Below are 27,949 nucleotides of genomic sequence, written 5' to 3' on the forward strand. Positions count from 1 at the left end.
CGTCATGAGCCGTGCTGCGCATGCGTGAGGATCAGTGATGTCACGCAGCTGGGTCACCGGAGCTGGCGTCTCACGCGCTCTCCGACACCGCCGCGCGAGGCTCGCCGCTGATGGTCTGCGCGTTCGGAAGGGGCGTCGTAGGCGCGGCAGACAGGCTGGCGCCGGCGCGCGCGCAGACTCCGCCACCGGCGCGCGCGGCTTGCCGCTGCTGGTCTGCGCCGCATTCGAGAGGAGTGACGTCGTAGCCATACACGCGCGCAGCTGTTCGCCTTCGCTGTGCAGTCGCCGTCTGACGCTGCGCTGGGGCCGCTTGATAGCGCCTCTGACTGGCGTTTGCAGGTGGGTAACGCCATGGAGAAGGAGAGCGCAAATGCTGCTCGACGGCGCAGAAGAGCCCAGAAGCTTATCTCATCGGATCTCGAAGTAGTTGCCTGGCAATTAGCGGTTCAGCGTACGAAGAATGAACAGAAGAAGGCTAATAATCCTAGACAATCTGGAAAGCCAAGAATAATCAGCTGAACCTTTGCTAACGCTACGTATATCCTGGCATAGCCGAGCTAAGCCACTGCAAATTCTTAGAATATAGGCGTGTGGTTTGGTGCGTCAGCTTGGTCGGTCTCTCACCAGTAAAGTTCCCTTCATATTAACCTACAATATCTCTAAGATCAGCCTACCCTTGCGGCCATTTCAAACTGCCGTTTCAATACCCAATAAAGTTCTGTCTGCATATGCCGTCACTGAGGTATCTCCTGACAACGCCAGAACTGACACTCCCACTGAACGATTTCGCCATGCATCGGACGCCCACAAGATATATAGACACGCGTCCAACTTTACTAGAACAAACTCAGTTTCAAAGCTCCGTATCTCCGCCAGCGGAGGAGGGTGGTCCGAACGGCGGTCGCGAGAACTAGCGGCGCTGCAGTTCCGTCTTGCGCTAGTCTTGCGCCACTATCGGCGCGTCGTCTGCTGCCACGGCATAACGCTGCGGTCCGCCGCGCAGTTGCTCGCGGCAACTGCGCGGGAACTTTCTTATTGTACTAGTTAGGTGGATACTTAGGTGGATATGCATAAGGTCGTCTGTATGCATTGGACCGCGTGCGTTGTTCATTGATTGGCTAAGACTCGATGTTCGGTCTTTATTGCCACCCCACTTGTTTTATTTTGATGTATTCGGGTTTGACCAGCAGGACGGTTATCAACGCTGTCCGCGAAGCAGTGTTTCAGAGCTTCGCGATTGTAGTAGATCGTTTGGTAAGATTGCGCGCCGCACGCGAATGTTCCAGCTTTGTCGAGAGATAACGCCGCACCAGCGATATCGCGGAAAGTTCGACAGCGCCTGTTAGAAAAGCCGACGCGCTTGACTGCTTGTCAGTTGATCGACGCTCTGTTCGCCGCTATCAGTCTATTGCTGTAGTTTGACTTTGTTTCCCGCCCACAAGTTCGGCCAAAAGAGTTTTATCTCGGACCTGCTGACTGCTGCCTTCGTCGACATCACGACCCTGTGACAATATTTGAGCTGTCTACAGTGCCTTAACTTACAAGCATGGGAGTTTTTAGGCGAATGAGGGTTTTCAGCGTAATTTTTATAACTACCACCACAATTTTAGCCGCTGCCGTCTTATCTAGACCAAGAACAACCCAACACGTTGTAAAAGCCTTTATAGTTACAAAGAAGCGTGCTTACTGAGATACAAAAACGTTATAGAAAAACAGTACTCGTGTTGTCTACAATTTATTTGAAGAAAACTTTCTCGAAAAAACATCAATGCTTTGCAATGTTTACAAGACAGTTTTCGGGACGGTTTAAAGGGATACTGACCCAAAATCGGCAAATTTTAACGAGAACTCGGTAAATGAAATCTCAGTGTGCGATTATATCGAATAGATGTCGTCTCTGAGCAATTTTTCGGCGGATAGTTGTATTTTCGGTGTCTCATCTTTATACGTCGCATCCTTGCTTACGTGCCTTAAACAAATCGAAGAGACGGCGCCGTGATGTGAGCACCGAGCAGTTATTCGCGCGTACTCTGTCCTAGAAGAGTCGTCAGTATTAAACTTCAGTTTTTCAACTCACCGAGCAGATGTTTCATTCCCGCACCACTTCTTACACTGTACGACAGCCTTTTGCGTTCGTGCTGTAGCCGTTCACAAAGCAGTTAAACTGCTCGTCAACTACAATTATCTTTTGCACAAGTAAGTCTCCGTTCCCGAAGCAAACTGTGGGATTGGGCTAGTTGGTATTCCATTATTAACTGCTCAGCGCAAAAAATTTGACACGGTACACATGGAAAAGACGAGGACCAGCGCTGGTCCTCGTCTTTTCTATGTGTACCATGTCAAATTTTTGCGCTGCGCAGCCGTTCCCGAGCCGGCGTGTAAAATATTCCCACATCTTGTTCAATAGCTCGTTAAATCTCTCGAAAATCTACTGCTTTGAACGCATAGCGACAGCTGACAACTGATCGAATGTGAGTGTGATGCAACTCTCAGTCTCGGTAGCGTAATAGGTAATCGCCTCCCTTTCGTTTTGCTGTTCTATTTCTGGCGGCTCCTCCAAACTGGGCACCGGGCTTTCACGGGACGCCGTGCGTTTTGGGGGGGATTTGCGCCTAACCCCGAACATTTTGGCTTTGAAATTTGGGGGTGAAAGTACTGGGAACAAGCGCGGCACGGCACCGGACGCGAGTTCCCACTTTCCACGTAGGATCAAAACGTCTTGTCCCGCAACGACACGACGATAGTGCTTTACAATATCGTCACTCTCAAAATGACGTCACAGACCTTGCCTTTCGCAGTAAGCTTTCTATCTTGCCATGCAAAGCTTGAATGTCGTGGGGTCTTTTGGAGGTCCTAAGAAGTGTCGTGAAGCGGAGCCCGTCGTTGCGGTAGCCGTTCTTGCAGCCCGGCGCAAAACAAGTACGGCATACCGCCCGTGAATCTCTTCGTCCTCGTTGCGCTCCGTACATCATGCACGTATCTTCGTACAGCGACGCTAAGCCTGGTCAAGAACAGTCGCAAAAATGACGAGCTAACAAAGCGCAGACGACGCAGTAACCCACGTGCGCTCGTACATCGGCGGCGCAGAACACAACAAGCGCCAGCCGCGGCCTAGCCGCGGGAGCTAGACTAGAGCTAGACAGCTAGACTAGGGTGCCTTGATGCCCGCGCGCTCCGCTGAGGGTGAGGACAGGCGCGTCGTCTGCTACGACGGTCGCCATTGCGAATCCCGCCGCAGCTCGGCAGCATGCGAAACGCGCTACACAAAGCGCTTGCGGTGCGCGGATACGTCCGGAAATAAGTGCACGCTAGTGAGCTTTCTCTTTTTCTTTCCTTTTTTGAAGCTTCGGCAGCTTTTATTGCTGTTGTTGCCTAAATGTTTATTAAGGAAGCATGTAATTCATGTAAGCTGACGGCCTGTGCACGTGTTATGCGCTAGAGGTAGACGTTGACTCTGTGATGTTGAAAACGAATCCTCTTCCTTATGCTGGAAACGACAAACTCTAGAGCCTTACTTAATTTTCTCGCAAGCTCTGCATTCCAAATACACAAATAATCGTTTAAAGTATTTGTATACATGTCAGCAGCAGCAGCAGTATATGCATCTGAACACACACAATTTAGTGTTGCGAAGCTACCTAAGCGCGATTAAGGTGGCTCATTTTGCTAAGTTTGCAAACAATTTACTCTTTTATTATAAATGGCATCATACATATTGTACACAGAATAGAGGGCCGAGGGGAAGGCAGATGCACGGCGTCGTTTAATTGTCTCTTTTATTAATAATAATATCTGGGGTTTTACTTGCCAGAACCATGATATGATTATGAGGCACGCCGTAGTGGAGGGCTCCATGAATTTTGACTATCTGGTGTTCTTCAACTTGCATTGACATCGCACAGTACACGGGCCTCTAGCATTTCGCCTCCACCTAAATGCGACCGGGATCGAACCCGTGACTTTCGGGTCAGCAGCCGAGCTCCGTCTACACCACCGTGGCGGACGTATTTTTTAAGGCGAAAGCCTTAAATGCCTTATCAAACGCGTAATTTGACCGTCGGCGTCCCGCGTCTACGGCGTCAGCGTACCACGACGTTGGGGACGAGGGATGCAAAAAATCATCGTCACGGGATGACGTCACCATATGACGTCATCACTGCTTCACAAATTTTGGCGTGACGTCATATGATGCCGTTATCACAAGACACCGTAGCTTGGTCAAAAGTGGGCAGATCATGGAGGCAGTGCAAAACCAGGTGAGGTGCCTCCGATCTTGAAGGCAATGCAAAACCGCGCTTTGTGCGCAAAAAACTGAGAAGAACAAGATGGCTTCCGCTTTCGAGCCGTCTTAAGCGTACGCATAAGGGAGCCTGTGAGATTTTATTTCATTAACTGGTTTTCCATGACGTACTCATTGTACAACTTGACTGTTTCTTGTATTTTTTTTACTGACATAGCGTGTCTACTATACACAATGCTTCCCCGTCTTCTTGTTGTCTTCACGTGTCTTCTTTGTATAGACGCTTCGCGAGAATTGTTTGTATGCGCAATCCTGTATGAGCCTTCAGGGCTTACATGATTTATAAATAAATTATGCTTGCTCAAAGAAATGAAATACTGAATGTGTGTGTGTGTGTGTGTGTGTGTGTGTGTGTGTGTGTGTGTGTGTGTGTTGTGTGTGTGTGTGTGTGTTTGTGTGTTGTGGTGTGTGTGTGTGGTTTGCGCGTGCGTGTGTGTGTGCGTGCGTGCGTGCGTGCGTGCGTGCGCGGCGCGTTAATATTCAGTGCACAGGCCATTTATTGTGCGCATTAATGCTGCAGCTGACAGAAACAATTACACAAATAAACGCAAATTTACACAATAAAACACAACTGCCACTAGTCGATCACAGATGATCGTAATGATTAAAAAACATGAAACTGCGTAATTATTAATTAAGACAGGACGAAAATGTAACCTTGAAACACAGAAACAGGGAAGGATAAACATTTAACTGCGCACATACATACATGGGCATCAGACCAGCACAGAGGCGTACTTGAAACACGGAAAGAAATATAAAAAACAAGAACCCGCCGTGGTTTTAGTTATGGTGCTTGACTGGTGACCCGAAGGTTGCGGGATGGAATTCCGGCCGCAGCGGCCCCATTTCGATGGAGGTGAAATGACAGAGGCCCGCGTACTTAGATTTAGGTGTACGTTAAAGAACAGATAGTCAAAATTTCGGGAGCCTTCCACTACACACGGCGCCTCTCATAATCATATCGGGGTTCTTGGGACGTAAATTCTCACAAATAATTATTTTTAGGAAAAAAGAAGGATCTTATCTGCAGACAAACACGCATAATATATTCCATGATACATTTCAAATCAGAAAAATAGCGAAAGCAAAAATCAAAGGCAGATACAGGACCAACCAAGTGCAGTAAAGAACGTTTGCGAAGAAAAATGCAGGATTCATGCACACGTGAACCAAGGAATTTTACGCATGTAGGTGATATCAGTGTGTCCATTTATTACGCAAGGTTAACACCCGCAGAAGTTATCCTTGCATGTGCATTCGAAATACCGGTCGGAAACTTACGCTGCAAGTGCATAATGTGTTCTTCGGATGCCGCTTGTCACGTTTGATTTTTACTGTCCAAAGAAACCTCGTATCTTCTATAACGATACAGCTCCCAGCGTTTCTGGAATGATTGGTGCACTGCGGCACGCAACACCTGGCCATGGTGACCGTAACGAGCGCATAAAACTGGAGGGAAACGAGCACCGACCTAAAAACAGCACGCGCGCCACGCACAAGTGACCGGGCGGGGGATTCAAAATGGCGGCCACGCTGCCTCCAAGGCCGAGGAGGCGGCACCTGCCCTTTCAAAAGCTGACACCACTCTAAGCGGGGGCGCGCGCATCGAGGCACTCTAAGCTAGACGTGACTGCAGCGCCACTAGTTCTCGCGACCGCCACTCGGACCGCCTCTCCGGCGGAGCTTTTAAACTGAGTTTGTTCTAGTAACGTTGCACGCGTCGGTGTCTCGTGTCATGATCCGCGCAGTGTTTCGCACCACTAAATTCCTTAACTTTCAAATCCATCGAATGTTAGATACGATATATTGAATGGCATTTACGAGCGGTGGCGCTCACGATTATTCCTTTTGAATACTCCGCACACTCGTCTGGACTGCAGCCGCAAAGTGCCGCATTATAATTGCTGTATTCCGCTTCCCCTTCACCTTGAAAGTAATATTTAATTTAATTTAATTTTATTTTATTTAACATTTAAACAGATTCGCCGCTCGTCTTGTTAAGATCATAATTTTCCTGTTTTCTGTTGCTCTTATGGCCTAGATATGTTACTTTATTGCTACACACGAATAGTTGTGTTGCGCCGTGTGGTGGTAAGCCCGATGAACTGTCTCTCTCTCTCTCTCACATATATATATATATATATATATATATATATATATATATATATATATATATATATCTTGAGTGAAATTACGGCTTAGCTATAAGAATGCGGATGAGAGAAAACGTGGTCCGGTCCAGGATAGAAGACTGAGGAACACGTGATCAAACTGCCATTTTGTACAAGAATCATGCACCGACTTGTGCAATATAGTTCAATAAGCTATAAGGTGCATTTGACAGACCGTGTATTGATATGCGAAGGACAAATCTTTTAGTTTCGAGTGGGGCAGCAAACGAGATCACCTAACTCGCGCCCGGGTGCTTTGACAAGTTTCGTAGTAGTCGTCCCACTTACCACACAAAGTATTTTATTTTACAACAGTCGTACTTCCCAAGTGTCGTCCTTTCATGGAATCCGTACATCAACAATCTGACAACACCACAGATTTGTACGCGTTGTGCGTCTCCATTGTGAAACGGCCGGTCAGCAGCAACAAAGAGCAATCGTGGTAAAGCAGGCGCAAGATGTCGAGTAATAAAAGGTGTACTGAGATTGCATTTATTTCTCACAAGAACACGTGCACTCGATCAGAAAGCAATGCTAATCAGGAAGCAGTAAAACCACAATTCATACTACACTTAAGTTAGATATTTAAAGCGTAAAACGGCATAAAAGATGGCGCAGTCACACTTCTATCAATATAAACAGGCACCGAGAAAGGGAGGGGGTTACAGCGCGGTTACGTGCAAAGCAAGTGATGCGAGTCGCCCTCGGTGATGTCATGCATGATGGTATTGAGCAGCACCACGCCGAAGATGAAGCTGCCGATGACAACCATGACGGCACCGATGGCAAACGCTACCATGGGCCGCCTCAGGCCAAATTTCTCTTGCTGGTGAAACACGCCCAGAAGGCAGAGACCTGTAAGCAGCCACTCTGCTTGAGAACATCGATCGAAAGAACACGTATTCACAGTTCACGAAATGCGCTACGGCCCCCTACCAGATTGTCGCGCTCCACCTAATCAACATTTTCCTGCCCGGTGAATTCGCAACGCCAACTGAGGGCGGTAACGTTATGTCAAACTACTTATCAAATTTAGCGACAATGGGGCGTACGCAGTCGTACTGGTGCCACCACTTTTTGACCATATTTACCCAAAGCAATGAAATTTCACAGAAATGCCGGGCTGCGCTTCACTCAAATGCTGGCATAAATGCGACATAACCACCAGAAAGCATTGTATACCTTTTCCGAAGAGCGGTGCAACAGAACACTTCTATACACTGTAAACCACTTTGCACCCTTAAGGGGGTTTCAAGCAAGCAAAACACCCTTTTGCCTAACCAAATTTGCAAAAATTAGGGTGTAAGGGTGCTTTCCTTCCCCAAAACAGCCTTTAGGGGGTAATGCTCTAGCTAAACACCCTTTAGGAGTTTAGGGTGTTCTGTGTTATCGAAACACCCGTGGTCCATACCACAGCGTGCCAGATGATAACTGGGACTCGCTGATTAAAATGTCGTTGGATCTTCGGCGAGTTTAGATTAAAAGATATGTCTCTTTTAGGGCCATCTACAAGCGTACCATGAATTTACGCCTATTCTCCTAATGTTTAATGTTCATTTATACGGAACAGAAACATTTCCACCGGCATTGAACGGCGGCTTAAGATACTACGGCTATATATTCCAGATGGTCAGTGTAAGGCTGTGTAGCACGAGCGCTCCGTCCATGTGGTATTTTACAATACGCTTTGTTGTGTGTGCCGAGGTGTGGCGCGTGCGCACACCTATGCTGATGTCATCTATAATTGCATGTTCCCTGACTGGTAGATTTTTTTTTCAAATTTTTCAGTGATAAGGGTGTTTAGGCCATTGGAAACACCCTATGGTATGGGTGTTTTGATACGTCAAAACACCCTTTTCCTAGGGTGTAAGGGTGTTAGTTATAGACACGGCAAAACCCCCTTAAGGGTGTAAAGTGGTTTACTGTGTAGCGCATCGTGGTTGGCGGGAGCGCCACCAACGCTCCTCTCCTTTAATTTATATCCCTGTAGTCTGGTCTAATATAGTGCGTCACAGATATGCTATAGAGCCGCTCTCTGACCATGGCAGTGCGCAAAACATCGGCGCCACTCAAGCTAGTATACACTCTGTAAACCCGTGGCAATGGCACAAACTTGGGTAGCAAGCTCACAAGTATCGAACTGGGAATATTTCGAATCAAGACTGCGCAAAGTTTGGCGCTGAAATCGATTTGCGACGTGCTCATACGCTTTCATGTCGTACAAAAGCATCATCAAGTTGGAGCTGGATGTTTATATTGCAATAAAGCGCGAGTCGAAATTACATCTTGAAGGCATCGTTAAGTATGTGGCGAAGATTGAAATTACGTCGGCCTGCAGTGGCTGCTCGCTACCTCTGTGCCTCGAGAAATTACAAAACACACATTCGGATAATGGCGGTATGACTTATACTGAAGGATCAAAAACGGTGGGACAAAAATAAATTATGCATATTATAGACGTGTGAGCCAACTACCAGATCACGTGACCTCCCAGGCAATTTTCGAACGCGAGTGTTTATGATCTGTGGTTGTGTCCAACCAGGCAACTTTCTAGCAGCGAACCTTGTGGCCCAAAAATCCTCAGTACGAGCTTACCTGGAAAAATGAATATGTTGGCAGCTGCCAAACAGCCAAGCAGGTCGATCACAACGCCAACATTGGATGTGAAAGTGGCGAACCCAACGGTGGTCAGAAACCAGCCTGTGGTGATGAAGATGCGCCTCCGCGACTCCCCTTTGATAAATTCCTTCGCTGGTAGCTTCGTAAACTCTGCGTACAAGCCGTCGAAGGCTCCCCTGCACAATCGCGGACAGTCTGACACACATGGCCGTGTTATTCTGTTATACGTTTGTATTGCGCAGTCTGCCGGTGCGTCATACATATGCAGTCGAACCCATATACCGAACTCGCAAAAACACAGGAATTAGTTCGATATATCGTATAATTCGATATATGACTTAAAAAAAACCGTATCTGTTGCACAAGTTATCTTAGCAGCACTGCTTTACGATAATGCAAGGAATCAGACTTCATGGCGATACGCAGGGACTTGTTTTTTTTTTTTTCAGTTTATTTTTTCGCGGTTGTAGTTGTGGGTGCGGGCTATACGCAGGCGCGGGTTTTACGCGAGAAAATATGGTATCGATGTGAATAGCGCTCAATCAATCAATCAATCAATCAATCAATCAATCAATCAATCAATCAATCAATCAATCAATCAATCAATCAATCAATCAATCAATCAATCAATCAATCAATCAATCAATCAATCAATCAATCAATCAATCAATCCGTTGGACACACAAATCGATAGTCTGTTGGTTCACGGCGCCATCTTTACTCTGCCCCGAGTAAAATCACGCAAGTATGCGCGAATGCAAGAAAAGCTGCATGATACCGTGCTCTGAAGCGTGCGCGACCGAATTTAAGCACTTGACGTTCCGATACCTCGGCGCAAACACTGGCAAAAGCAGGCAGTGAACGACCTATAGGTGAAGAGCAAACTGGGCACCGACCGACCGCAGAAGGTGAGCAGTGGGTACGTGGTGACCATCTTGACTATGAGGGCGACGATGCCGAATAGGACCCAAGGATTGGAGGCATCGAACATCTGCATGATGTCCGGCTTGACGACCGAGCCATAGGCCATGTAGCCAAATGTGCCCATGAGCGTGTAAATGATGAACAGGAAGGCGGTGGTCAGGATTGTGGCCTTGGCTAGATTCGCCAGTCGTCTGTCACGCATGTTCGCGTAGATGGGGACTACAACCTCGTGCGCCTGCGAATGACACACATATTGCACAAACGTGGAAAGTTTAGCTAACAAAGGTCAGGCTCTCTCATCATAGCAGAAGAGATATAAAGTGATTAGCAAAGTAGATCTATGCTGAATAAAAAAAGAAAGCTTCAAGATTGCATGCATAGGGAAAAAAAAAAAGAGCGATCAAGACGTTCAATATGTGAACATGACTGCCGAGTACTTACTTGTCTTTAGGTTCCTCGCTGTGTGTAATCGAGTTTTTTTTTTTTTTCGCCCAACATCAAGTACTACCATGTGCACGACGTCGTTTAGCTTAGATGACATGGTTATGTCTACAGTAGCGAGGAGGGTTCGAGCCAACTACTTGGACGAGGACAGAAAGACGTACGACACACCGCTGGCTTATCAGTTCTACGAGCAGCAGTCGAAGAGACTGGCATAGTGCTCTTTTCAAAACAGTGCAGGCATTTCCCTGGATACCTTCCTAGAGCTTCTGGCCGCCTACCTCAATGGGACTCATTTGCTTCGAGGAACAGCACTGCATTCAGAGAAGCGGAGTATGCATCGGTTCAAGAGTGGCACTGCATTTGTGTGAACTGTACCTCGCGGCAGTAGACAAAAGAACTAAACAGACCTTAAACAACAGCAAGATTCTGCGCATCTTTCGCTACGCAGATGATTTTCTGATGCTGTGCAACACTGCCGATCAGACTTAACGAAGTGCCGGGAAGACTTGCTCGGCACTTTCCACGAAGCAACGGCCAAGTGGAATTTCACGAACGAAATGTCGGAAAAGAAGCAGATCAGGTTCCTTGATCTGATTCTAACCTTCAAAGAAGAACATACATGCTGGAGGTGTGAAACGCGCTCATGCAGCGGTTTTCTGCCCTACAATTCGGACCACTTAAATAATGTAAAACGAGCCATCGTTCCGATGGTTCTTAACTCAGCACTAAGAAAGTCATGCCACCACGGTATACAAGAAAGTTTTATGCACCAGGTCACCCGACTAAACAGTGCTGTGACTACCATAGTGGATTCGTCAAAGCAGTCGCCGAAGGACTACTGAAGAAAATCCAAGCCCGGAAAAATGCTGGTCAAGAAGAAAAAGCTGAGCAGAAGAAGAAAAACACGTTCGTTATACCATTTGTAGATGGCGTGACCCACAAACTAAAGAAAATACCCGGGAAAGAAGGTATCACAATAGCCTGTTCTGCTCCGAACAAGGCTTATTCAATGTGTGCGCAAGTCAATCACAACGGTGAAAGGAATCGATGCAGCAAAGAACACAAAGAAAAGTTCATCGCGTGCCGAACCGGGGTCATCTACGACATACCATTATCATGCGGCCAAAGATACATAGGACAAACGGGCAGATGCCTCAATGACAGGACAAGAGAGCATGTGGCATCATCAGAAAGAACCCCTGCTGGACATTTCGCCTTCCACAGTCGCCACTGTCAGTGCACTGTCAAACTGCGCGACATCAAGATTTTAGCAAGAAGTAATGACAAGCTCACGCGTGATATTTTAGAAGCCATGGCCATTGATGAAAGGGAACAATCATGCATCGGTACACCATCCTTACTACTAACGGAAAAGGAAAAAAAAAAGATTCATGCGCAGAAACAAACAGTCTGGTAATCAGTGAGCAATGCATTCGCTAACAACTGCTATACATATATGAAAGAAAACCTTCAATAAACGTTCAGTTGCTAGTCCAGCGGTGTGTCGTACGTCTTTCTGTCCTCGTCCAAGTAATTGGCTGGAACCTTCCTCGCTATGTGCAACCAACGAACTCAGGCAAGCACAATTGTCAATGTCTTTAGTAGTTTGCTAAATCGCAGCGGCGTTCAACAGCCCTATATCAAGCAACACGGCGACATTTACACTAACAGTTCTTATAGCAGAATTTTAAAATATTCTTTTTTTGATTACCTGTTCGGCCTCTTGTTTTCGTGTAATGTACAGACAGGCATGTTAAGGCAGTTGCTCAACACAGTACATGCAGCCAGTCACATTAGAATTCGCACATTCGTATATGCTAAAGCACCAGGAGCCAGTTAACTTGCATGCCCCATTTAGCATCATATCATGGCTGCATGTGACAAGTAAGTTATTTTCTAAGTAACATGTACAGTGTGTAGCGCATCGGTAAAATTAGTAATTTCCTCCTGGAAAGGTTGAACCCAGCCTTGGATACACAGACAACTTATAAGCGCGGCACTTACCTGGTACGCAAAGCAGATGACTGGCAGGATCACGACAAGGTCGATAAGGCTGTCCGGTCTGCAGCGATAAGACAAACAAGGCATCAAACACCGTCGTTGCAACTACTCACTCACAACGATACACATCAGGCATAGATTCAGCACTCATAACTCGGGGGAAAGATGAATGAAAGCATGTGACCTGTACTGAAAGAAAGGGACGGCTCGTGGCCGTTGTTGAGTTGTATAGGTAAAAATGGTTTAGGTAATTGTCGAAAGGTGAGCAACTTCATGCTATTTCCTTCCACTGGCTTATGTAGTCTTCCGCTTCGCGCATATTCAATTCAGTCGGGCTCGCACGAGTCGATCGACGTCTCCTACACCACTCGAAACAGACGACTTTGAATATCGCATGTTGCGAGGGCAATCTGTGCTTCATTATTAGACTGTATTAAATTGCATAGAGCTGTTATGTTATCGTGCAGCAGATGTTGGATATGACGTCCCCTAATCCGTCCCCCTAATCATCTAAAGAGGAGGGGGGGGGTGCTAATTCCGCCTCATACCTTTACCCATTCGGACCTTTCACCTCATTTATTTTAATGCGCAGGGATATGGCCGCGCATGCGTTTTGCCGATGATGGAGACCAAGGACCCCTGATGTATTCAAAGAACTGCTTAAGGGGTATTCAGACGTGGGAGGAATGCTCGGGGGAGACGGGGGGGTTGCGTATCCCGTGACCGCGACGTCACGGATTAGCGAGTGGGCGTGACCCCCCCGCGCCTCCTCGGAGGAGACGGGGACGTTTTCCCCGAAAGGACAAACGATCCCCCTGTGGTGGGGGATGTGGCGGAATTTCGGGCTCTTGTTTGGCCACATTGTTGCACTTGCTCCTGCAGAGAGCGGCAGTGGGTGTCCACTCTGCAGCTGGATGGTCGTCTGCAGCTCGTCGTCAGCAGCTCGTCAAACGGGTGGTGCAAGCCACCAGAGTAGTCTAGTAACACTGGTCTCCCCCTCCGTTTACCTCGTCCGTGTGAGTGGGGGGCATTTGTGGAGACTTCTCCTCGCGAGCTGACGTCACTAGGCTCCGCCTTTACCCCCCGAGCATTTCTCCCCCGTCTGAATACCCCTTTACTCCCACCTTCACCCCGGAAAGCCGGGGACCAATGGTAGGCCTCTTTGTGAGAAGCATGTCATCGCTTCATTTTCATTTTTGCATCCATTACGGAGCTCGTTTTCTTTCGGACTCGACCAATGAGTGAATGTGATGGGGGGAGGCGCTGCGGTGAAACTTGGCCCACACTCACTCGAGAACCCTGCGCATGCCTATGACCTTGTTCAAAAAGATTTCTTGTTTCACCCTCGTCGTTCAACATGCGCGTTGGTGTATTTTTCTATAGTCTGTTCTTGCTTTCTGCTTCCATTTTGAGGCAAATAGATAAGCGCACGAGAAGTCCATTCGTCGAGCTCCGTTCAAGTACGGTTCCGGTGGGCCAGAGAAAACGGCAAGCTCATAGGTTTCCAAAAAGTTAGCCTGGCAACTTCTTATGAAGATCCTCTAATATTCACTCTAGACCGACTCAGTTGCTTGCCTATCTGCAACATTCATTCTTATGTTAAGCGAACATACACACCCCACCATCAGCAACAAAGGCTCCTGTGTGTCTTTTTTTATCCTTTTATTTTATATACAAATCCATAGCGGATATATACCAATCCATAGCGGATTTCAACTGCGAAGACTTACTTTGTCTTCATGGTGACTATCTCCAGCTCTTCCGTGGAAAAAATAAATATCGTCAGGAAAACGGGGTACAGCATGACGAAGATTCCGAGCGTGCTGAAAAGGTAAAAAAAAAGAAAAAAGAAAGGTGTATCAAGTCACCCGGTAATGGAATTGATCAACCCAACAAGTCTGCGAATATTCGCGCAGCAGAATGTCTGCTTGGCGATAGGAGGACTTATAAGTTCGTCACGCGTAAAGAAAAATTACTTCAACGGCGCACGTCATAACGACTTCATACTCTAGAAAAGTCTAGCTGATCAGCTAGACTCAAATGACGCGGCATGGTGCTAATGTGCAACGATTTTTATTGATGAATAAACAGGGCCGAAATAAGCTCTTCGCAAGTTATTTTTTGGCTGCCAAGCAGTGGCATACGCAATTCCAGGATGCGTCAATACTTTTTAAAATTTGCCGCACTTTTACCATGGCAGGCGCATGGTGGGATTTTCACAGGCGATACAAAGGCGCTGATGCGGGTTAACGGCTCTGTTGTTCACGTAATTTCCCCATGAAGAAACGAACACTAAATATTCTTACTGCAGCAAATATACACCGTCACATGCGCATTATTCTTTTATTAAAATACATTGGCTTTGTAGAAGCATTCGGATATTCGCTTTCATTGACGATCATCACTGATTGTTTCTACAGAAAATTGTTCCCTCGGCTAGGCAGCGCCCAGAGTCCACAAACCTGGCGTATTTGAGGAAGTCCAGACGCTGGAAGTAGCAGAGTGGCAGGATGAATAGCACGGCAGTGGCGCACGTGGTGAACTGGCGGTTCAGGTACCACTCGTGGCAGAAGAGGGGACCAAGCAGCGATGTGAACACTGCGAGAACATGGCACAGGAATTTCTCAAGGATGAAAGATATCGTGCGAGTTCTTAGTATGCAGGAACTGTAGTGAAGAAGTGCACCCTGCAGATTTGAAGATCCTGCCGCCCGGTCCTTGGCCCATCCCCCTTTGTGGGTGAGCGCCATCAGATGGAGGATATCATCATCATAATCAATCTCTACTTGAATAAATATTCGTAAAGTAATTAAAAAAAAATGTGTTAAAAGGGCCCTGCAACACTTTTTCAGCATGGTCAGAAAACGCTGCCGATCGGTTGTCGAGGCTCCCGAGAACACGCGAGCCAAGCATTATAGCTCAGCACGTGGCCTGGAATGTACAATTAATTTTCAAAGTCAGCTAGAAATCGTTCCCTCTTTTTTTCTGCAAATGATGTCATATACCCAAATGACCGCACCATATACCCAAATTCACGACTATTAGCTGATTTGAGCATTGTCACCTGCATAATTACCCAGGTCTCCGCGGGAGGCCGCCATGTGCCCGCTCGCGATCACACTGAAAGTAAGCTGCGCGTTCAAAGAAAAAGAAAAGAAACGTGCTCAAGGTCATGACGCGAGCGTGACGTAACTTCTTCCCCCCGTGCCATCCCCCCTGGTTAGCTTCTAGCGCGCTCGTCGGGACGAGAGAAGAAGGCAATTACAGCGTGCGACAAATCTAACTCCGCTCGTACTTGACGGATTCTAAAAATTTTTGCGGCGGTCGATTTGAGCGGCAATAAACTCCTTTAATGAAACCATTCGATGGTTACTTGGAAAAGTATTGTAGGGTCCCTTTAAGGTCTACCATATCCATTCAAAATTGTTCTGGTCAGATTAATACAGCTTTCTGGTCGGCTCAAAACTGCAGTTTCGTTGATATATTGGCTGTTATTTCTTGTTTTTTTTTCTATTTTTATTTTTTTTATTAATAAGCATTTTTCAAGTCAACATCGAAATGTTGCGGTACGCAGTCTTGGCCGATGCCCCAGAGAGGCTATGTGTCAGTGTTGAGGATACAAACAAACGAACAAACAAACAAAGGGCTCCACAGCCGGATTTCCAGTGTTACGCAAGATGGGCTCGAGCTACGTGGTTGCTGTTTGCACTGACTAGGCCTACGCTCCTACACTGTCACGGCTTCCAGTTCGTGATGAGGTCGAGTTTCAATTTTTTATTGTATAGAACCTATATACGCGCTCACCTGCGACAGCCTATATAGCATGTGATGCATCCTACTACATCGTCGCAGCATTCATTGAGGTGATCGCTCAGATTAACGCACCCGGTTACGTATTAAAATCAGTGCCGTTGCCTCGGTACGAATCACCCTTTCGTATGCATGTGTGCGAATGCAACTCTGTGAAATGAATTCCAATGTTTTACTCACTATTCATTCCGACGGACTTCTAAATTTCACTGATGGCGGACTGCCAGAAGAGCGAAGGTAAATATTTTGCGCATTTCTTTGCATTTCCATTTGGTGTCCGCGTAATTAGCACAGTATCAGTCAAAGGCGAGTAGCTCGCATATGAAACGAGCTGTTTACGCTCGTAGTTTCAATTATGCCGGGTGTTTCATGAAGTTATCAAAAATTTCAATACAAGAAAGTTTACATATTTGATTCCTACCTTAGGCATTACTTTTCCTGCGGCGAAAGACATCTGAAGATGACTAGATACATTGATTAGGACAGTAACTACAGAAACTAATTTAATTGCGTTTTTAATTAGCGGAGACAGGCGGTCGGATCAAATGGGTGAATTTAAGTATCCTGCGAGGAGCCCATTGCCGCTTTGAGATTTTCAAAAAGTGGACGCTGATTATTGCGGAATGATTAAATCCGACCAGTTTCGTTGGCGAAACAGAAACGCTGAAGAGCGCAACTGCCATACTCCCCCGAGACGTCCAGAACTAGCGAGCGTGGTTGTACCAACCATCAATCTACTTCGCTTCGTGGGCGTGCGGGCTGGGCTTGCCATGATATGACGCTACGCGCACGTAGGTGAGAACTAATGCACAAGAACTTACACCACTGTAATTGTTTTCGGAAGAAGTGTTGCCATTCTGATCGTCTGTTTGGGTGTGGCAGTTGCGCTCTTCGGTGCATCAGTTTCGGTTTAGCAGGTGGATTGGGTCGAATTTCATCACTCCGCAAAACTTATCAGAGGCCGCTTTTTAGAAATCGCAAAGCGGCAATGGGCTCTACGCAGGAAGGGCTTCAATTCTAGCATTTGACCCGACCGCCCATCTCATGTTAATTATTTTATTTAAATTAATGTTGTAATTAACGTCTCCAGACATCTGAAGATGTCTGCCGCCACATAAAATGTAATTATGAAGGCAGCGAGCAGATATCACATTTTTCATTTTTGGGGGGATTTGCGGACATTTCTTGAGACGTTATGGGACGTTAAATCCCAACAATTATTATTATCAACTTCACTGTAAAGAGAATGAAGAGAGCGCGTGCCCGTTCATGATGATGATAGTTTTTTACGACGGAGCACAAGTTACCGACAGCACAAACAGCTTTGCTGTTAGAACATACAGCGGAAAGCAGACGCTGATGTGAAAAGCTCAGCCAAATCTTACAGTCGTGCACGGCAAGAGTTCACAAGCGGAGACCGAAGTTTTCACTTTCTCAAGGGCCCTCTCGTCATACAGAGGCCCGTACTCACCTTCATAGGCGTGCGCAGGTTCTCCATTGGGGGGGAGGGGGGGGGGGGGCATGTTTCACCAATTCGCATGAACGACTAACAAGGAAAGACACGATATTAATGAGAACTAACAGACAATAATGCCAAGGAAAGTATAGGGGATGTTATTTGTAGCAATTAGGATATAAATGTGAAGAAAGTAAAGTGGACGAAAGGATAACTTTCCGCCGGCAGGGACCGAACCTGCGACCTTCGAATAAGGCGTCCGATGCTCTACCACTGAGCTACGGCGGCGGTCATCCTCTCGTCCACTTTATGTGCTATATATGTGCATTTTAACCTAGGAGTGTTAGCGCCGATCGCAGCCATGGCGGCGAGTGTGGAACACTTTTTCTGCCTGTTGGCGTCACGTAGCACGTGATCTTTTTACGAGCCGGCACCTGACCAATAATCCCTCGCATACTACCTGAAGGCTAACAAGGAAAGAGTGATCTTACGCCGGTCGTACTGGTCACCGATGACGATGAGGAAGGTGATGCAGACGCCGTAGCAAGATAGCAAGATCGATGCGGCTGCAATCTGCTGGGCTCGGCGGCCACACGTGGTCAGCAGCACGTCGTGGAAGGTATTGTCACCATTCAGGTCGGCGCAGTAGCCCAGGATCAGCATGGTCACCACGTTCAAGCAGATCATGAGCTGCGACAATGGTAGAGTTCCATCTCTTACTCGAAACAAAGTGCTGACCATCACGACTAGTACCGCAGCTAGCCTCCTAAATGTAAATGAGCCATGGGTAACCTATAGGTTACCCATGGCTCATCCCGAGAGTTTGGCTTAAAGCGATTCGTGCATGGTGACAATACTTTGGGGCATGCTTCGTGTGATCATTAACGAGCGTGCTTCGTCATGCTAGCGAGGGTTGCTTTTAACAGCGGACTTGTTTAAGCTTGGCAGAACTCCGGTATCGTCCGCACAAAACTGGGCGGGTATGTACCACGGAAAGCGGGTATGTGCCAAGCAGCTCATAGCTCAGCATAGTCGTGCATAGTATAGCATAGCAAAGGGATGGGAAAGGGAAGTGAGGGTGAGGAGGACTAATGATAGGGTGTGGATGAGGGGAAGAGGAGGTGAGAGAGTGAACCATAGCATAACCGTGTACAGTACAGAGAAGTACGTATATGCCAAGCAGCTCCTATGCATAGCAGACTTGAGGAAGACATCGATCATCTGCTATGCCGCTGCCCTCGATTTGCCTTGAAAGACGAACTCTTTCTGATGCGATGCGACGATTGGACGATCGGCCACTTTCCGTGCAGATGCTTCTGGAGCACCGTGCCCATCGCTCGTAGGCCCACAAGGCAGTTAAAGCACTTTTATGCTTTTGAAGGACTACGGGCCTGTGTGAACGCTTGTGAGCGCTTGTGACTATTTTTACAGTGCCACCGCCACATACGTGTCAGTGCATATGATCATTTCCTTTTTTTTGCTCCCCCTCTCTCTCTGTCTCTCCCATCTTTCCACTCCCCTTCCCTTTCCGCCAGCGTAGGGTAGCCAACCGGACTACTGTCTGGTTAACCTCCCTGCCTTCCCTCTTGTATTCCTTCCTTCCGTACAGCGCAGGAAGAGATGAAAGGTCAAAGAACCGACATTCAATGAGCGCTGACTTCCAACTAGCTCTTTGTTTCGAAAAACATGCATAAATAACTATGTACACGAGATAATACACGCCCCCAAGCCAAAACACGATAGCCACCAAGACAGTGCATGATACTCAACAAACCTACAAGAAACGCAACGATCATCCTAACCCGGAGAAGAGCGCGCGTGTGATTTCAGAAACGCCAGCTTTTTTTGTGTTAACGAAATCGGCGGCTTGCTAACCGAGTCACCTTCCGCAATTGCTGCTGCTCCGATAATTATTCTTGTATTGTCATTGCGATGCCTAGCCGAGATACTGGTCCTTTCGAAGGATGAACGCAGCCGCATTGTGCGCAGAGGGCAGCGAGAAACCCTTCTCGCCCTTTACCCATTCTATTGCTGTGTTCTTGTAGCCTAATGTTTGGACAACGGCCTGTTTGTCCCACATAAGACAGACCACATGACAGGGGTACCTTATATACTACATACTTTGAACAATCCACGCACTTTTTTCTGGGTTAATAATGCAGGATTCCGTGCGTTAGCAAATGGGTTATTTCTGGCGCATAGCAGAGACAGTTTTCTATAGGTCCAGAAAAAAACTACAGAAATGCCAGCTTTTTGTCCTTTTTTCTTAAATCTATGAGAAACACCATGCAGTGGAGTACCAGCTCGATCGCGAGTGGGGGGGCTGGCGTCGCTCACTCTGTCCTCTGTCAGATATTATATATATATATATATATATATATATATATATATATATATATATATATATATATATATGACTTCCTTTTCAAAACTGTTTTAAATCAAGGAAGAATCTGCACAAACAGATTGTGCAGCCTGGGCCGCCCTATACCGCGACAACACACCAGTGTTTAACAACATTCTGGAAATATTACCTTGAAGTTTAAAAAGTACACCCAAATTTAACCCGATCATCTTAGCATTCCATCAGCAAACTCCCCAGTATTAGTTTGGCGTTGTAGATACGATGAGTATGAAGAACCTGCTATGACTCTAGTACCTTAACTTCTCACATGTGGCTGATACAAAACATGTGGCTGAAACAAAACATGCGGCTGACAAAGCAAGGTGCTTCACAGAAGTCTTCAGGATAGGCCGAGTGCCATTTCTTTACTGTTAGAGCCCTCTAACACAAAGTCTCTCTTAAAAAGAAGACCAAGTTCAGTCGATTAATACTTAAACAAACCACATTGAGCTGGTTGTGTATAGTTTTAAGATTATAAATGACTACGAATTTATTTACTAGGTGTCGTTCCTTGCCGTCCTACTTTTCTCAGCTTGGGTGGGGGTGGACGGAAAAGCAGTGAAGTGACCCTTTACTCCTCCCCTCCGGTTCCTCCAAGTAAATAGCCTATGTAAACTATGTAAGCTCAAATTTTCCTTGAACAATGTGGGCGATTATAACGTTAAACTACCCCGCATTGTTTCCTTCCGTATAGGTAGTTAGCTGTTAATGATTGGTCGCAATTTTCTGGGTCATGCTCACAGCACCTGCTCGTAAAACGACGCAACAAATGACGCGTAAGTGATCCACCGCGTAATTACCACGTAGGCATGAATGCGTAAAAAAATAATAATGATGAACTATTTTCAATGCGGCGTATAGTTTGTCATTGGTTCTTCGCTATTCGTCAAAAATTTTCAATGTCCCAAAAAATCGCCTCCAATTGTTACGCGACGTCAGAAGTCTGCGAAAACTCGCGGCGCTAAAATGAAGTGCGCACAATAAGCAACACATTACTGTGCTGAACAATAACTCATTTTTTGTCGGAATAGCCAGACAGTGTTTCTTTCTGAACGTAATTTAAGAAGGCTGCCCGCCAATCACAATGACAGCGGCTGTTTATAGCAGCGGGCGAGATGGATTCATATGTGTATGATAGATACTTTCAGTTGTTGTGCAACGATGCTGAGCTGTTTTTGCGCGTGTACTCAGTTTTGCCCTGTGCACTCATCGTTGCTGACAAAGAGGTAGAGAGAGAAATAAACATTATTAGGAACAGACACCATCCTTTGCAGGTAGGCAGCCTTCTCAGTCCAGAAAACCGTGGGCGCTGATCATCTAACTGGTGAGGTAGAGCAAGTAATGGGGCAAACTTGAAAGCTGGGCTTCTCAATGTGCTCGAGTCCAGTGCCTTGTTACAAGCCGCCACGATCGCTGCAGGCTACCATATGATAAGCCAAGTGAAGCAGGCTAATCGGAGACTAAAGTGGGGATCTATTTTAGCTATCCTTGCTAGGCACAACTAAAATACTGGACATTTCTGCACACTCATCAACTCACAGCAGCTTAATATGGAGCAGTGGCGATGCTATTCGTTTTCAAAGAAACTGAATTTCTTGAAAAAGGAGAGCGTTTAACCGGGCTATAAACCGTTTACTGGTTCCCGCCCATATTTGCGTCGCGGATTACTTAAATTTACTTTACTTAAACAGTAAACAGTATTACACTTATACTCATACGATGCCTGTTTCTTAGCCAGGTACGTCACTTTTGCAATGCGATTATGTACGCTCACATTATGTTTCAGGTTCCCCGCCACGGTGGTCAAGTGGTTGTGGCGCTTGTCTGCTGACCCGGAGGTCGCGGGATCGAATCCCGGCCGCGACGGCTGCATTTTCGATGGAGGCGAAAATGTGAGGCCCGTGTACTTAGATTTAGGCGCACGTTAAGAACCCCAGGTGGTCGAAATTTGCAGAGCCCTCCACTACGGCGTCTCTCATAATCATATGGTGGTTTTGGGACGTTAAACCCCATATTATTATTATTATTATTATTATTATTATTATTATTATTATTATTATTATTATTACAAAATTACGTTATTGCTGCGTTCAAGTAAAACTTTGCCTGACTTGTTAGTCTCCCAGTCTGCAGCCGACAATAACCACTGTCGAAAGTGGAGGGCTCCGCCCCCCCCAACATTTCTCAGTGAGGGGGCTAGCGCCCCCTTGCACGCCCCCCCCCCCCCCCCCCCCCCCCCCCCGGTAGATACGCCTATGACACCACGTATGTATGAAACAGCTGTTTTAGTACTTCGATCGTGTGTTTTCGCAACGAGGTCATGTGAACCACGTTAACATACACCGCGCGGTTTTTCTGATACTGATACAGGAAGGTGGCAAGGGTACTAAGCTGCCTTCAACAGAGTAATTTGCGAACTGAAACTCGGTTTCGGTCATGAGATAACAGGATTTCTTCAGCGCATTCCGCAAACAAGCGTGAGCTCTACCTCTCTTAATCAGTTTTGAGTGGACGGACGCATAGGGTAACAGGGGCTTATTGGCGCAGGGCTCATGCATCCAACAAAGTTGTTGCCGAGATATCATCAGCCTTAGATATAAAAACCCGAGAGGCCCGTTCTGCGGCAGTTCATGGGTAAGTGAAAGTGGAGACGGGCATTCCTCAAACATAGCCAGCGTCTGCCGGACGGAGGCCTAGAAACAGCTCTCATCACAGTTTAACAAAATGAGAAAATCATTCACAAAACGGAAGGATTTAACAACGCGAGAGCCACCAAACCGGGAAGCAAGGTTCCTATCCATACGAGATAAAAACAAATCACTTAATAAGGAAGCTAAACGTGAACCTATGCATGTCCCCGTCCTCAGAAAAAAAAAAATCTGCCATTCCATTCAGCGAAGGTCGAAGAAAGGTAAAACTGAAGCAATTTGATGAAATCCGATACCGAAACACCACATCCATTTTTAAAACGCTATAGCACCAAAATTGAGAATAGCTTCTTCGATAATACTCAAAGGCGGCTCATGCGGAATAGAATAATAGAAATTTTTTATGTCAATAGACATACGGCTTTAAATGAAACGTCAGAGTGTTCAGAAAGGTAATGTATGATATCAGATGAGTCTAACAGAAAACGGGTCATTAATAGCCACTTTTGAGCATTATCGAAGAAGCTGTTCTTAATTTTGGTGCTGTAGAGTTTCAAAATGAATGTGGCGTTTCAAAATGCGTGTGGTGAGGAGGAGGGAAATGAGGAGGGGAAGGCCACCAGCTGGCCCTTTTCCGCAGGCTTCGCACCACTAGTGCGCAGCTGCCCCCATTTTTTTATGCGTTGTAATTGAAGTGGTCAACCGCTTTACTCGGTTCCGAATGCGGCTTTATCGTTTTGCAGGTTTTTCAAGATTAAAAATCTAGGTTAAGGTGAAATAAATCATGATTAAGTTACCCAATGTACGTACTGTCGCATAAGGTTATCTGTTAATGAACGATTGATAAGCGCATATCTGATGCGACCAGTACCGTCTTATCTGAAAAAAAAAAGAATGAAAGGAAATTACTGCACGGTTTCTGAAACCTTCCGTTTTTCACACGGCTTAGACGTAGGCACCGCTGAAAATGTAAGCTTGGTGTCAACATGTTTCGCCAGTTCAGGTTCTTCAGGCTCGCACGCTGACGAACCACTCTTTATAGGGCCCTATTTCAGTTCGATTCTAATAAAGAGGTCACATTCCAAAAAAAAAAAAAAAAAGATGCTCGTATTCACGATTTTATATAAGACACATGGGTGCTTCCACCTTGAGTTGTTAAATGTGTCTTCTTATTTTTGTATATCGTGACGTGTATTAATAAGGTCATGAAACGTTGAATGAACCAAACCAACTGTTTTTATGCGTATGCTTCCACCGTAAGACTGACTGTTCGTTTAGTTGTTAGAGATACAAAACGGTAAGGCTATAGCCTCATATGGCGGTACCGAAACCAATCCGTCTATAGCTGGCATAACTGAAAAGAACTTGTGTGTATACACTACTGTGTACAAAACACCGAGTGCTGAAAGTTCGCGAAAGAAATGTAGTTACGCAATGTATAACTTAAACGGAAATAGCGACACATAGGCACTTATGTGATCAGATTATTAGAGTATATAATAGCTAAGCGGCTCATTCGGCTCGGCGGACGAGCGGAGACGCCAACTGCCTATGCGCGGCATGCTGGGACAGCCAGCGTCTTTACGGAGCCGAGCGCTCGCCCGCTCGTATACTCTGCCCAGCGGAGCGTGGGCAGCGGACCAGCGTTTTCGCGAGAAAGATTGCGACCCCCAACACAAGCGGCAGCGGCATGTCGTCGGGGATACCTGCGAACACGGCGCTCGCACGGCTCCAGGGGAAAGGGTCGGCGGGGCTTTTACACAGAAGAAGACCTCTGCATTCTTCGAGATGTGGCAGCGACGAGGCTGTTGACATGACCTAAAATGGATTCAGATCATCTAAAACTTAAAACGGGTGGTATGGCGCGAGCTGACACTCCGAGGCCTAAAGGATCGTGTCACTGGCTTAGCCCGGCGGGATGGTGGGGGGATCACTGGTGTAGCCCGGGGGGAGGGTGGGGGGGTCAAGCTTCTCCGCACCCCCCCCCCCCCCTGGAAATTTTCACTTTTATATGTGTATATATACACGCACACATACAAACGCGCGCACGAACATACATAAAGTATGGTTGACACGCCCCCCCCCCCCCCCCCCCCCCCCGGAAATTTTTTTGGCTATGCTCGTGGGTAGTGTTGATATCTTAATTGGATGTTGGAGAGAAGAAGACGCCAGAAACTTAAAGTAAGTGATACTCTGACGTCTTGTCCGTACACATATTACATTTTATCGCGTGTTCGCAGATGTGCAGAGAACTGCGTACATTTCGCGTTTTTGGCATGCGCGTCTTGTTGAGACGCGGTCAGCTTGGCTGCAAAACGATGGCGAAACCAAGTGGACGCACCTTCACACACAGCGGAGCGCGAGGTGCGTTCTACGTTCCACTGGAACGAGCAGGGCTACGCTAAGCCGTTTATCTATTACTCTTCCTTTCGTCTTGCGCTCCGCTGCCCTCTCCTCTCGTCCGCTGGGCACGCTGAGCCACTTAGATGTTACTATCGTCACCGTAATCATTGGCCATTTAATACTCACGTTGGACATTGCTCTCTCACCAGTACGACAGCGCGAGTGTTCGGACGTCTTATACACTGTCCCTGCGCCGGCAGCAAACCTCATTGATTCTTGCGGATTCATTCACTGTATGTATAGGCGCGTGCTTAATGCGACTAAAACGCATGGGCGCGCGTTGGAGATGTCAAAGGAATAAATATTATATAGTAGTAAGACAGGGATAATAGCCATGAATACAGTGCAAGGACCGTTTGGTTGTATTTAGTGCTGTTGTAAGGGGGTAAAAAGACTGAAGAGATAACCGACCAAGAGACAGGATAAGGTTAAACGGACATAAAAAAGAACACCACAAATGAGTGCCAATCGGTCCGCATGTCCTCAAGGAGCGGTGTGACGTGTTTAAACTTAGTACGGCAAATGTCTTACTATTTGTAGGAGCGTTGCCGCCAGAATGCCGCCAGCGCGATCATAAGCAGCCGGATAGTTGAGCACTCCGGCCCCCAAAGCAGAGTTGACCAACAGGAAGGCGGCCACAGTCCATGCGACCCCTGCGGTTCGTAACGCGAGTGGTCAGGCTCCGGTAAATATACAGTGGGACTTGAGCGACATCGGCAGAACGAAAAGACGCACTTTCAAGGTCATTTGACAGCAAAAAAAAAAAAAAAAAACGTATTCGGCTTCTCTTTTTCTTTTCCGTTAATGCGCCGCTTCCTCTATAATGCTTTTAAAACAAGCCGTATTTTCAACCACGCGCCCACATACCTTGCTGCGTGCTAGCTTGTGCTCAGCATCCTAAAAAGGATGCTGCCTGCGAGTGCGTTAAGCTACCGAAATGTCTTAGCTAATGTGAATATTTCTAGATCAAGCTTGTCCAGACGGCAAGAAGCGGGGCGCTTCTTGTTGCAGTGGCAGCGTTTAGGAACAGCAACGGGTTTGCGAAGCAGCCTATCGCAGAGCAAAAACTTGCTTTGCATATCAGCGAGCATTTTGCTCGTGCTGCTTCAGGAAGCTACCCCGAACTCAACATGAGTGGATAAATGTCTTAAATACACTCCTAAGTATACCGTTCGCGATCCTGGGAAATGGCTGCAGCAGCCACTTCCAGGACAGGCGCACGCCGAGATAGCGGCTTTGTGTCTGAGGCGCTACATTCCAAATTAGGTTCCACCAAGAAGCCAAGAAGCCAAGAGCAAAGCGATTATCGGGCTAAAAATCTAGGCGATTCTGAATGGGATTGTACTGTATAGCGTAGCTTACCGGGTGCGCTTTAATCTACTCTCAGGAGGCTTTCGGTTGGTAGCGCAAAAAAAAAAAAAAAAAAACAAGCTTACATCAACGGTTCTGCCTCAGTCACACTTAAACGCCGTAGTAGCTCAGCATCCGTAATGATACAGATGAAAATAAGCGAGGCGCACGGCCTTGAGGACAGATCCACCCACCTTGCTCAACAGTGGGCGTGGAGACGGATGACTTTGAGAAGCTCGCGGCGTCCTGTATGTTTAACAACGGCGTCTTCTCATCGTCCTCGGCGATGGGCGCATACTCGAGCGTGTTGGTCCGGCTTAGACGCACCGAGCCCTGGCGCATGCGCTCAGACAAGTCGGTGGACAGCGTCTGCCACGCGATATACGTGGGCATGTCGGTGGAGCTGTGGAAGCTGTCCTGGATGAAGTTGCCGCCGGGGCCACGCCGATAGTAGGCGCCCGCAGATATACCGTTGGCCGCCGTCGAGGCGAACGCCTCGCTGCAGCTGACCGTACCTTTGCGGCGCGAAGGCATGGCGGAAGGACACCTACTGGAACGAAATAAACCTCTGTCTCAACATCCGCACCCTCGACCAGAAGGGCGGACCTTCACACTCGGCGGGACACTTAGTTGGTTAGCTTTTTTCCTGCCGCACTCAACCGTCTGCACTCCCGCTCCCTGCTTCCTGGGATTAGTCGCGAAAAAGGTCGAATCGTTAGCGTGCAGATCATGCGGCGCTTGCGCAGCGAACTGCGGCCAAAGTGAAAAGTGAAGGGCCTCTGACACCTCTAGTAAACCCGGCTGCGGACGCTCTGAATGTATCAAGCGTCATCGCCGGTGTGATTCCGCACTACCCCTCGCCCTCGTCTGTCTGCGCCCGACTATATTTTTCGGCGCACGTAGCGGCGGCGCTGTCTAGATTAGTCAAGCCTAGTGTATAACCGTGAAATCTACCGCACGTCGTTTTCCATCGTAGCCCGCGCTTGGCTGGAGCTCCTGCGCTGTTTCCGCTCCTTCACAAGATTTCTATAGACTATTTAACGGATGTGTTTCGGTGCCGCCATATTGGGCTGTTAAACTTGCCGTTTTGTATATTTAGCAAATAAACGAACAGTGCTATGGTTGACGTATGAACATGATAACGGCCGGGTTGGTGCATTCGACTTTTACTGACCTTATCAATTCACGTCGCGAAATAAATAAGAGAACAACCCAAGGTGGCGGCGCCCATATGTCTTACGTAAAATCGTCTATAGCGTTGTTTGTCGTTGGCTGGCCATTGTGCAATTGTGCATCCCATTAAGGAAACTGCGGTCTTGGTTCCATAGCGCCGTGAAGGCGCCCTCGCACGCTCCACGTTAGTACCCTGCGTCCCTTAACATACACAATTCAGACTAACTTATTTACGGGTACACTG

The 27,949-nt window shown here is 47.1% G+C and overlaps 1 protein-coding gene and 1 non-coding gene across 4 annotated transcripts; both read right to left on the bottom strand.

The window, feature by feature from the left end:
- Positions 1-6,758: 6,758 nt before the first annotated feature.
- LOC119375381 (putative sodium-coupled neutral amino acid transporter 7) lies at positions 6,759-27,402 on the bottom strand. Of its 3 annotated transcripts, XM_037645564.2 has the most exons (9): positions 26,727-27,397; positions 25,714-25,835; positions 18,219-18,417; positions 14,925-15,060; positions 14,193-14,285; positions 12,466-12,523; positions 9,990-10,252; positions 9,070-9,269; positions 6,759-7,329 (listed from the first exon to the last, which is right to left on the bottom strand). In XM_037645564.2, exons 1-9 carry the CDS (start codon positions 27,064-27,066, stop codon positions 7,148-7,150), a joined length of 1,593 nt encoding a protein of 530 aa, XP_037501492.1. In that variant the 5' UTR covers positions 27,067-27,397; the 3' UTR covers positions 6,759-7,147. The 3 variants fall into 3 exon arrangements, with proteins under 3 accessions (XP_037501492.1, XP_037501504.1, XP_037501498.1); XM_037645576.2 differs by lacking the exon at positions 9,990-10,252 and having other exon boundaries at positions 26,727-27,402; XM_037645570.2 differs by lacking the exon at positions 14,193-14,285 and having other exon boundaries at positions 26,727-27,399.
- Positions 17,944-18,015, bottom strand: Trnar-ccu (transfer RNA arginine (anticodon CCU)). The gene has a single exon. It is a non-coding gene; the product is annotated as a tRNA-Arg (tRNA).
- Positions 27,403-27,949: the final 547 nt, after the last annotated feature.

The sequence above is a fragment of the Rhipicephalus sanguineus genome, chromosome 1 (genome assembly GCF_013339695.2).
Source record: "Rhipicephalus sanguineus isolate Rsan-2018 chromosome 1, BIME_Rsan_1.4, whole genome shotgun sequence".
NCBI classification, from domain to species: domain Eukaryota; kingdom Metazoa; phylum Arthropoda; class Arachnida; order Ixodida; family Ixodidae; genus Rhipicephalus; species Rhipicephalus sanguineus.

Bases quoted from the DNA above. Each gene is read 5' to 3' on its own strand.
- LOC119375381 (XM_037645564.2), bottom strand. From the start codon at position 27,066: ATGCCTTCGCGCCGCAAAGGTACGGTCAGCTGCAGCGAGGCGTTCGCC. The intron at 18,418-25,713 runs GTAAGACATTTG...CCATTGTCGCAG, and splicing joins CGGCAACGCTCCTACAAATA to CTCATGATCTGCTTGAACGT. The intron at 14,286-14,924 runs GTTTGTGGACTC...TTACCTTTTCAG, and splicing joins GACTTCCTCAAATACGCCAG to CACGCTCGGAATCTTCGTCA.